The following is an 11,319-nucleotide window of genomic DNA, read 5'->3' as shown; positions in this document are numbered from 1 at the left end:
TAGTTTTCAGATAAATAAATGAATTCTTTACACATTTAAATGTCAAGAAATAGAAAGAAATCTTAAAAGTCTAAGAGGAGATATTCAAGGTGCTTCTTTAATCTGAACAACACTAAACAGTATTTGATATGAAATGATATAAAACTGAAGAAAGTCTTTATTGAACCAATTTGACTGAAGCACTGACTCTGTGTTCTCCTTCAGTGATGCTCACAGTACATCAGAAGTCCCTGTAGTGATATCACTGTGAGTCAATAACCTCTGAAGTGTGTTTGTGCAGAGATCCCCTCAGTGTCTCTGCTCCAGAAGTCCCCCTCCTCTCCAGTCAGCTGCCACGCTACAGGTTTCTACCCGGACAGAGCCGTCATGTTCTGGACCAGAGACGGAGAGGAGCTTCACGACAACTTGGGCCAGGGAGAGATCCTGCCCAACCACGACGGATCCTTCCAGATGAGCGTGGACCTGGACGTCTCCTCAGTCCCCGCTGAACACTGGGGCAAGTACCGATGTGTGTTCCAGCTCTCTGGGGTGAAGGAGGACCAGGTCATCGTACTGGACTCAGCTGTGATCAGGACCAACAGAGGTAAGACTGCATCACTACGGCTCAACGGTTACTAACAGTCAACAGACCCTGACAACATGTCATAGTCTCTCTCCTGAAACATGGGTCTCAGGGGAGAGACACTAAGAAGGGTTCAAGACAAACCCAGCATGACACCACGAGGAGGAAGGGGCCCTTCAGGAGCCTCAGACCTGATGCCCATCCTGAAGAAGCTTCCTTCCTCCGTTCAGATTGAGACTTCCTGTTGTTTCTGCTCCTCAGGGAATCCCCTCCCCCTCATCATCGGTGCTGCAGTGGCTGCTCTCCTCCTCCTCGTCCTCCTCGCTGTGATTGGATTCCTGGTGTACAGGAAGAGGAACGGTGAGCGACCAATCAGAAACCTTGTCTCATGAGTTCTCAGGGTTTTTAATGTCAGGCTTTGAGGTAGCAGATCAGACTCAGAGCTCAGTGTGATGTTGATATGAAAAGCACTTGGTGTGTTCTCTACAGGGATAATCAGTGTTAGTTCCTTGTTGTGTACGGGGCGGTGGATTGAAACACTTTCTCTGCTTTTCCTTTAAGACAAGAAGACCACTCCCTCTCCGGCCTCCAGCTCTGAGCTAACACCTCTGGAGGTGCAGCATTAGAGTTCAAACCCTTCTGCAGAGTGAAAGGCACGGATGCTTTCAGGAACACAACACCAGAAACACCAATTAGAAACATTCACCTGTATTTCAGAAGCAGATCAAAGAACTGACTCAGGCATAGTTCAGGTCTGAATCAGGTCAACATGTTCTGTGTCTTTAGGTTTCTGCATCAGGGGGCGCTGCCTCCACATTCTCCCCGTAAACTGTTTATTATTCATCATCTGATCGATAACTGATCAATTACTGATCAGATTAGGGTTTGGAAATCAAGCAATAGCTCATTGATTGGAGAACAGAGGAATCATGTTATTTAGATCATTTGGGTTTCACATCAAAAGGTGGCTTTCCCTCTGATTATGTATTTACACACACACACACACACACACACACACACACACACACACACACACACACACACACACACACACACACACACACACACACACACACACACACACAAACACACACACACACACACACACACACACACACACACACACACACACTCAGGTAGCAGAGAGTGATCTTGTTTCCCTTTCTGAGCTTCTCTAAATGAATCAGAAGTGTGTTTCTTTATTTCTAACATTTCTCTTGAATTGGTTTTAAAACCTAATAGTTTGTGATTTTGATAATGTTGCTATTATTTAGGGGCAGGGAGGTTTTGTGTACATAGCCAGCGGACTGTGACCTTCTCTTTAGTTTGGGGTTGAGAGGTGAGCGTGACATGAAGTGGCTCTGCATTGTTAACCCTTTCCTGTCCGTGTTTCTCTTTCCAATAAAAACCATCTCCCAAATGTCCGTCTTCTCGTCTTTCCATAAACACATGTATTGGTTTCTACTCGTCTCAGACACTAGAGGAAAGTGGATTTGATGTGAAACTAGAGATCCAATGGTTTACTGCTTTCTACAAAGAAACTAAATGAACATGTTCTCTAATGGAGGAACATGTAACAAAGTAACTCTGAGTGATGTATTGATCTCTCTAATGTGTGTGTTATCAGTGTGTGTCGCTGCACTCAGCTGTTCTCAGAGCTCCTGCTTCAGAAACCTGTTGAGGTGAAACCTGCCCGGCAACTGATGACGTTACCATGACGACTGGGAATAATACAGTTCTGTGTTGTTAGGAACATTTAGTGAGGCTCAAACATTACCTTTGGGTTTCCATTGATCTGAAGTCATTTCCATCAGAGACACGTTCACTTACAAACTCAATCACATTTAGAAACCTGTCAATACTTCCTTTAGTTACCTTTCCATATTGATCACCTTTAGTTACCTTTCCATATTGATCACCTTTAGTTACCTTTCCATATTGATCACCTTTAGTTACCTTTCCATATTGATCACCTTTAGTTACCTTTCCATATTGATCACCTTTATTTACCTCCTCTCTTCATATTGATCACCGGAATATCTCACGCTGAGTTCTGCCTGGAAACTCAAATATTAATATTTAATGTTTAGTTACTTATTAATCAAACAAAGCTACAATATTATAAAATCAACAAATCTAGAAAGTCAATAGTAATATTTAAGTTAAATTAAATAACCACATGTTTCCTATTTACTAATATTATTATTATTCCAATATTTATTATTACAATTATTATAATATAATTAAATATGTATTATTATAAATATTATTATATTACTGTCATTAAGTAAGTATTTTATTATTCTATTAATTATTATTTTGTATTTATTATTATTCTATTAATTCATTTTAAATGTGTATTATTACAACATGTATTCTAAGATTAATTATTATTAATTGTATTATTATATTAATTCGATTATGATTGTATGTATTATTATGGAGCATGCATTAAAATACATACATCTCAAACAGAGAGAAGATCATTTATATACAGATGATATCTAATGATTAATCTGCAGGTTCAAACACGATCAGCAGACCCTGAAGGCATCTCCTCTCCAACACCTGAGAATCAAGCAGATCAAAGTTCACGTCTATTAAATATATTGCTCATAAATATGGTTTTATTTCTGAGATAACAGGAAGCAGGAAATGAGGTTTGGCACATCCTGCGTCTCCGGGCTCACATTTCACCAGCAACCGGAAACATCCAAACCATGATGTCATCATCAGGCGACACAGCGACCAAATCCATCGCCATGTTGTCAACAGGTGTGTGAATCCACAAAATGGAGACTGGAGGTTTGAAAGAGTGATCTGTAGAGAGTGATCTGTAGAGAGTGATCTGTAGAGAGTGATCTATAGAGATTGATCTGTAGAGAGTGATCTGTAGAGAGTGATCTGTAGAGATTGATCTATAGAGAGTGATCTGTAGAGAGTGATCTGTAGAGAGTGATCTATAGAGATTGATCTGTAGAGAGTGATCTGTAGAGAGTGATCTGTAGAGATTGATCTATAGAGAGTGATCTGTAGAGAGTGATCTGTAGAGATTGATCTATAGAGAGTGATCTGTAGAGAGTGATCTGTAGAGATTGATCTATAGAGAGTGATCTGTAGAGAGTGATCTGTAGAGAGTGATCTGTAGAGATTGATCTATAGAGAGTGATCTGTAGAGAGTGATCTGTAGAGATTGATCTATAGAGAGTGATCTGTAGAGATTGATCTATAGAGAGTGATCTGTAGAGAGTGATCTGTAGAGAGTGATCTAGGGTATGACTGAAGGATTACAGAAATACACTAAAATAGATGTGTTATATTTCATAACTCTTAAATCCAGAAGAGATTGTTCCTACACGCGCCTGGTGTCCCCACTGTGTGCGTCACTTTTTAGTGTCCCCTGGTCTCACCGCTGTGTGCGTCACTTTTTAGTGTCCCCTGGTCTCCCCGCTGTGTGCGTCACTCTTTAGTGTCCCCTGGTCTCCCAGCTGTGTGCGTCACTTTTTAGTGTCCCCTGGTCTCACCACTGTGTGCGTCACTTTTTAGTGTCCCCTGGTCTCCCAGCTGTGTGCGTCACTTTTTAGTGTCCCCTGGTCTCCCAGCTGTGTGCGTCACTTTTTAGTGTCCCCTGGTCTCACCACTGTGTGCGTCACTTTTTAGTGTCCCCTGGTCTCCCCGCTGTGTGCGTCACTCTTTAGTGTCCCCTGGTCTCCCCGCTGTGTGCGTCACTCTTTAGTGTCCCCTGGTCTCCCAGCTGTGTGCGTCTCTCTTTAGTGTCCCCTGGTCTCCAGCTGTGTGTGTAACTCTTTAGTGTCCCCTGGTCTCCCAGCTGTGTGCGTCACTCTTTAGTGTCCCCTGGTCTCCCCACTGTGTGCGTCACTTTTTAGTGTCCCCTGGTCTCCCCACTGTGTGCGTCACTTTTTTGTGTCCCCTGGACTACCCGCTGTGTGCGGCACTTTTTAGTGTCCCCTGGTCTCCCAGCTGTGTGCGTCACTCTTTAGTGTCCCCTGGTCTCCCAGCTGTGTGCTTCACTCTTTAGTGTCCCCTGGTCTCCCAGCTGTGTGCGTCACTCTTTAGTGTCCCCTGGTCTCCCAGCTGTGTGCGTCACTCTTTAGTGTCCCCTGGTCTCCAGCTATTATTTTTATTAAAGTTATTATTAATAAATATTTAATATTATAATTATCATTATAGTATTACTATTATATTATTAAATATTAATGTATTATTATCCTATTATTCGATTATTTCTAATTATGAATAATACATTTGTATTATTATGTAAAAATGTAATGTATTATACTCGTATGCTTATAAAGAAGCAATAAAAGGTACTTAATTTATACCAATTTGAGAAATGAATGTTTGACTTTTATCCAAAGCGACTTACTGTGGACAATCCCCACCCCAATTTGGGGGTGAAGTGTCTCAGGGACACAACGACATGCTGACTGCAATGTATTCGTGTACGTTGTTAGAAAGTGTGTTTCTCCGTGTGACTCAGAGGCAGCTCTCTCTCAGCACCCTGACTGAGGAACCTGTCGCTCCTCACCTGGTTATAAACTGATGGTGTTTGTTTTGGGTCATTGCATGTTTCTCTGTGCCGAGCAGCTTCTGCCTAACCCGTTCTCCAGCAGCTGGAAAGTCCCTGCTCTCCTTCCCTTTCTGTCTCGTGACTCAGCCGGGCTGTTCTGCTCCAGATATCTCATGTTGTATTTACTGTCTCTGAAATACAGCAACACGTGCAGACAGACTCATTCCAGGAGGTCCACGAGGCTTTGAGGTTAGCTTCCCTGTAACCGGAGACTCTGAGGCAGCAGGAACACAACCACTCCTTTGCTCTGCAGCCTCGCTTCCTCACCTCGTCTCCTTTGCAGCGTCGCTTCCTCACCTCGTCTCCTTTGCTCTGCAGCATCGCTTCCTCGCCTTGTCTCCTTTGCTTTGCAGCGTCGTTTCCTCTCCTCGTCTCCTTTGCTTTGCAGCGTCGCTTCCTCACCACGTCTCCTTTGCTTTGCAGCGTCGCTTCCTCACCTTGTTTCCTTTGCTTTGCAGCGTCGTTTCCTCACCTCGTCTCCTTTGCTTTGCAGCGTCGTTTCCTCGCCTTGACTCATTTAGTTTAACAATTAGTTCAAACAGACAGGAAACATGCTGTAACAACTATTACAAAATGATAAAAAAAAGTGCCACGTGCAGGAGACCAGGGACAGTTGTAACACGGGACAGTTGTGACGCCTTCAATATCTCCAATCACAAACAAGCTAGAGTGATGAAACTCACTCTGCACATGCTCAGCTAGAGGGAAAGATTGCTGTGAAAAAAAGTTCCACGTTTAAATCTCTCGCGAAAGATATCAGCAAAAGTGTGTTTCTGAGGTAAAAAATCAACAAAAATGATATGATGTCTTGAGGTCAAATGTCTAGGAATCCAAACTAGTATTATTAGAATCACTGTTTTGTAAGCTAATCAACTAGCTAAATATGGGTCAAGCTAGCAATCAGGCAGGTTCACAGAGGGTGAAAACATGACTGGTGGTCCTGGGACGGTTGTAACACGGACCACCTGGGACGGTTGTAACGGGACGGTTGTAATGATTACAACGATGGCTCATTTGCTCGAATGATCAATATTGTTGATTGGTGTGCATTGTCCCTGTACAAATAAACAGAATCAAATACTGTGCGTAAAGTGTGTGTGTGTGTGTGTGTGTGTGTGTGTGTGTGTGTGTGTGTGTGTGTGTGTGTGTGTGTGTGTGTGTGTGTGTGTGTGTGTGTGTCTGTGTCTGTGTGTGTGTGTGTGTGTGTGTGTGTGTGTGTGTGTGTGTGTGTGTGTGTGTGTGTTTACAGAATGCCACACATCAGAAAGAGGGAGACAGACAGGGGAGTGCCACTTGCTCTGCTGCAGAGGGCCTCAAATGAAGTTCAGGAGGGCAAATCAGTCAGGGCAGAGGCAAAGTCCCATGATATATGCCATGTCACCCTGTACCGGTTCCATGGAGAGTCAGGGATCAACCTCACCCCAAAGAACAGGCTACTGGACACAAGAGATGCTGTTGAGAGACTACCTGATGGAGGCAGCTGGTTTATACTATGGTCTCAGCTCAAAGGAGGTAGGTCTACATCATTAAGGTAGAGTATCTATGGAAGTGACTTTTACACCTGCCACAACTGTGAATCAGATGAATTCCATCTGGTGTTCTGTTTGAAGTTCTGTTCATTGTTTGTTGGAGGATGTGTGAAACCCCATTAAAATCTTGTTGCCTTAGAATTTCACAGCTTTCCCTGTTTTTTGTCATGTAGTGTGAAAAAAGGTAACCGTTATTAACATGTTACAACCATCCCTGGCATGTCTTACACAGGGATGGTTGTAACAGTTGAGTTAAAAAAAGAAAAATACATTTTCCAACCTGTACTTATTTCATAGAAACATCTTAAATCCATTGTTTCAGTAGTTGACACATTGAGAATGTATAATATAGCAAAATGTCTATCCTAAATGTTTTTTTACTTATTGGGGAAAACCCAAAAAGTGTTACAACTGTCCCTGGTCTCCCCTATACTGACCATCTTCACTTACAACCCACTACAGTTCAGTACTTCTACTTTTACTACAAGTGCATGATCTGAATACTTCTACTTTGACTAAGTACATGATCTGAGTACTTCTACTTTGACTAAGTACATGATCTGAGTACTTCTACTTTTACTAAGTACATGATCTGAATACTTCTACTTTGACTAAGTACATGATCTGAGTACTTCTACTTTTACTAAGTACATGATCTGAGTACTTCTCTCCTCTCTGTCTGTTGCTGCTTCCCTCCAGGATCAATAAAGCTCTTATCTTGATTGAACTGTGGTTGTATAGAACTTAAAGGTATTTGTATTGATCAGGTATTTGTATTGATCAGGTATTTGTATTGATCAGGTAGATGTATTGATCAGGTATTTGTATTGATCAGGTAGATGTATTGATCAGGTATTTGTAGTGATCAGGTAGATATATTGATCAGGTATTTGTATTGATCAGGTATTTGTATTGATCAGGTATTTGTATTGATCAGGTAGATGTATTGATCAGGTATTTGTAGTGATCAGGTAGATATATTGATCAGGTATTTGTATTGATCAGGTATTTGTAGTGATCAGGTATTTGTATTTGATCAGGTATTTGTATTGATCAGGTAGATGTATTGATCAGGTATTTGTATTGATCAGGTAGATGTTGATGCTGTTCTCTCTTCAGGTGAACCCCCGCTGTCTCTCTGGGACTCCCCTCATTCCCCCTGAGAGTGACAGTGCACTATTTATTTCCTGCTGCGCAGTTCACAGTCTGAGTCTGAGCAACAGCTCCCCTGCTGGTTGAGTTCGGAACTGTTTCCAGCAGTCACGTGATTTCCTGTAAACAGTCCGACCAGCAGGAGGGGAAATCCATCCATGAGTGAAACCACTGCTCCTGAGCGCCATCTAGTGGGAACAACTGGAACTTAAACAATAAAGACGTGTGCAGATTTTCATGTCTCCAGTGTGTGGTTCAGGTCCAGAGGAAGAGAAGCTCCATCACAGCAGGGGACAGGAGAGGGTTTTAGGGTCAGAACCAGAGCACATTCTCACACTGTTTTCACCACACCTCCTTATTTATTTATTTTAAATATTCTACTTGTCATCAGTGTGAACCCGGACATGTTGAGACCCCAAAGTGTAATGATAGAAATGTAGAGTATGGTCTCCAGCACATAGAACCTGCCGGATGTTAACCTGCAGATGTTGGGACGTTTACACAATGAACACAAGCTGCTTTAATTAGCATTAGCAGACAATAGCTAAAACATGGTTTGGCCGATTTGGACGGTTTGAGGTTTTTGAGGACCTCTATTGAATAAATAATATATATTGGAGCAGTGGGTGAACATCTGATAAGAACAGTTTGCTCTGCAGATTATTAACCACTGAATATAAAATAGTGTTTATTGGTGTTTATCACAGATAATATGAAGTGTAACGTGTAAGAGCTGGAGGACGATCAGACGCCACGTAAAGAAACTAATGGTTAAATGAATGGACTTAAAGATGTGAATGATGTTCTGCAGTTGGTCTTATTTAGAGTCAGTGTCACTAATGCTGTAACTCTTCAGAGCTATTGGAATGGGAAGGTGATGATATCCAATCAGAAGAGATCAGTGAGGCATCAATGAGGATCTTATTGATTTAAAAGCATATTGATTACACAGCGTGAGGAACAGACATAAGATGGAGAAGACATCATGTTAGTATGTCGTCTTTCAACAAGAAGGTTGTTGGTTCGATTCCAGCCCGTGGAGTCAACATGTCGATGTGTCCTTGGGCGAGATACTGAACCCTGAACAAAATCACAGCTCTCAGAAAAAATTCTAAATGTTGTTTTTTTAAAACAATGAAGTCAGAACTCCGAAAAAAAAAAGTCCAAAATAAAATGATTTCTGAAAAAAGTTAAAATTCTAAAAATAAGTCACAAAACTGAAAAAAGTGAGAAATAAAAAACAATCTTGTATAAAAATGTCAACATTTCTCAAAAATTGTAATAATCAAAATTATTAAAGTTAGATTTCGGAAAATAATCTCGTATTTTGTAAAGAGCTCTGAGGGTCGAAGAGACCTGAGAAAGAGATGTATAAGTACAGGACATTTACCATGTGATGTGAAGTACAATAAAACATACATTTAAAGTAATTCAACTGTCATTTCTTTAACTCCTTATGAAGCCCCGTCCTCTTCCTGTGACTTTACTGAGAGTTTGTGCACAGATGGAAGGCTGACAGGCAGGTAGGCCATCCAGTTCATTTAGCCGGACCGGCTCAGATGATTGGTCGTGCTTTTTACACCACGGCTTCCACAGATTACTTTTCTTTATGGATTTCTTGTCAAAGCACTTCAGATATTCATTGCTATCTGGATGTTAAGAGCATTCCATGGAATATAACAACAAGTGTTTCTGAAGTGAATTACCTACCCCACCTTTAAATCTAAGATGTGTAAAGTACTACAAAATAAAAAGCAGGTTTATTTTTAGATGCTTAAATAAAATGTACATTTAAGTAAATAATTGACAAGATATTTAGAGCATCAGTTCAAGTAGAAGTCATGTTGTCAGTGTTATCGTAACAAATACATGTCAAACTCTCCAGATGTCCTTTGTATTCAGTAAAGTTAGACTTTATTTATCGTTTGGCATTTTGACGACACATTGATGGTTTCTGAGTTTATAAATTCAAGAGAATCCTTGCTCACCAACACGGCACATCGTTTCTCCTCCAACTCTCATGTGAATCTTTGAACTTTCACTTCATCTAAAACAGGGGTTTTCAAAGTCTGGGTAGGTGAGCCTCCCCTCAGAGAACATAAGAACAGCCGCGCCCCCCCCCTCCCAAATATTATTGCTGTTATTATTATTATTATTGTTGTTGTTGCTATAATGCAGGGGTATTCAATTGCATTTCAAAGAGGTCCAGTGAGAGAAAATGTCATTAAATGCTCTATTTTCGCTGTCTACCTTCCGCCATTTGAAATTACTCCGACTGTTTCTCTCCTCTTGTCGTTTCTCTGTGTGTGTGTGTTTGAATCTATCGTGCTGACTGCACCGATTTGATTGGCTGAGGAGCGTCACCTCCTTAAAACATTAAACAATAACTTTTTAAACCTTTTTATTTTTATGTTTTAAACATATTGTATAAAACTCCCCCACTACTTGGACTATTCCTTGCACCCCTCTAGAATAAGCCCGAATGGTAACGTGCACTTGTTATTATAACAAGATCGCAAGGACGCTGGTAGCGATCGGAAAATTGAGTGTTGTTCAGTTTGTGTGTTGTGGAACATGCGTGTCCGTGCATGAAAATATACCACACACCCAATTACAATTGCATGTTCAATTCACTACCCTGGAAGTTAATACAGTTGTTAAAGTTGGAACAGCCTGTGGACAGCCGTTCTTCCTTGCATGTCAGTCGCCGACACCTTCTTACAGAGGACAGGCACATCTAGCTGCAGCACGACCCGTATGTTTCCGCACGCCGTGTTCTCAAGACATATTTTTTTTAACATTTTCAACATGGTGGATAAATCCTTATATGCTCCCGGCAACACACTGAACGTCAACTTTGCCTCCTTATTACACTCACCCCTACTTTAGTGGGAACAATGAGTCTGCGTCTTTGATGCACACAGGAATAAACGCAGATCATACTCTGGCTGCAGCCTTTACCCGTACATGCTTTTGATCAAAGTCAATGCGGAAAACCTGCACTCACACAGGTAGGTGGAGGGGAAGGGAATGAGCACTCACACAGGTAGGTGGAGGTGAAGGGAATGAGCACTCACACAGGTAGGTGGAGGTGAAGAGAATGAGCACTCACACAGGTAGGTGGAGGTGAAGGGAATGAGCACTCACACAGGTAGGTGGAGGTGAAGGGAATGAGCACTCACACAGGTAGGTGGAGGGGAAGAGAATGAGCACTCACACAGGTAGGTGGAGGGGAAGGGAATGAGCACTCACACAGGTAGGTGGAGGTGAAGAGAATGAGCACTCACACAGGTAGGTGGAGGTGAAGGGAATGAGCACTCACACAGGTAGGTGGAGGTGAAGGGAGTGAGCACTCACACAGGTAGGTGGAGGTGAAGGGAATGAGCACTCACACAGGTAGGTGGAGGTGAAGGGAATGAGCACTCACACAGGTAGGTGGAGGTGAAGGGAATGAGCACTGTTACAGCTTTTTTGGCGAGGTGGGG

At 41.9% G+C, this 11,319-nt stretch overlaps 1 protein-coding gene and 1 long non-coding RNA gene across 4 annotated transcripts in view; both read left to right on the top strand.

Moving 5' to 3' along the window:
* The window catches only part of LOC307022902 (class I histocompatibility antigen, F10 alpha chain-like), a 455,191-nt gene that overhangs the window by 48,593 nt on the left and 395,279 nt on the right, over positions 1 to 11,319 (top strand). Inside the window, exons 4-6 of one of the 3 annotated variants that reach the window (XM_079655819.1) lie at positions 281 to 583; positions 824 to 922; positions 1,124 to 1,982. The exons of 1 other annotated variant lie outside the window; for it this stretch is intronic. In XM_079655819.1, coding sequence (XP_079511945.1) covers positions 281 to 583; positions 824 to 922; positions 1,124 to 1,188 — 467 coding nt within the window. In that variant the 3' untranslated portion in view covers positions 1,189 to 1,982. Of the gene's footprint in view, positions 1 to 280; positions 584 to 823; positions 923 to 1,123; positions 1,983 to 11,319 lie in introns of those variants that run through there. One more of the 3 variants, XM_079655820.1, reaches the window with a different exon arrangement.
* Positions 6,250 to 8,632, top strand: LOC307021996. Its single transcript, XR_013803294.1, has 2 exons — positions 6,250 to 7,500; positions 7,774 to 8,632. It is a non-coding gene; the product is annotated as an uncharacterized lncRNA (long non-coding RNA).

This window comes from Notothenia rossii (genome assembly GCF_949606895.1).
Source record: "Notothenia rossii genome assembly, chromosome: 10".
NCBI lineage: Eukaryota > Metazoa > Chordata > Actinopteri > Perciformes > Nototheniidae > Notothenia > Notothenia rossii.
Note: the sequence above shows the minus strand (reverse complement) of the source record. Positions and strands in the feature narration are given on the sequence as shown.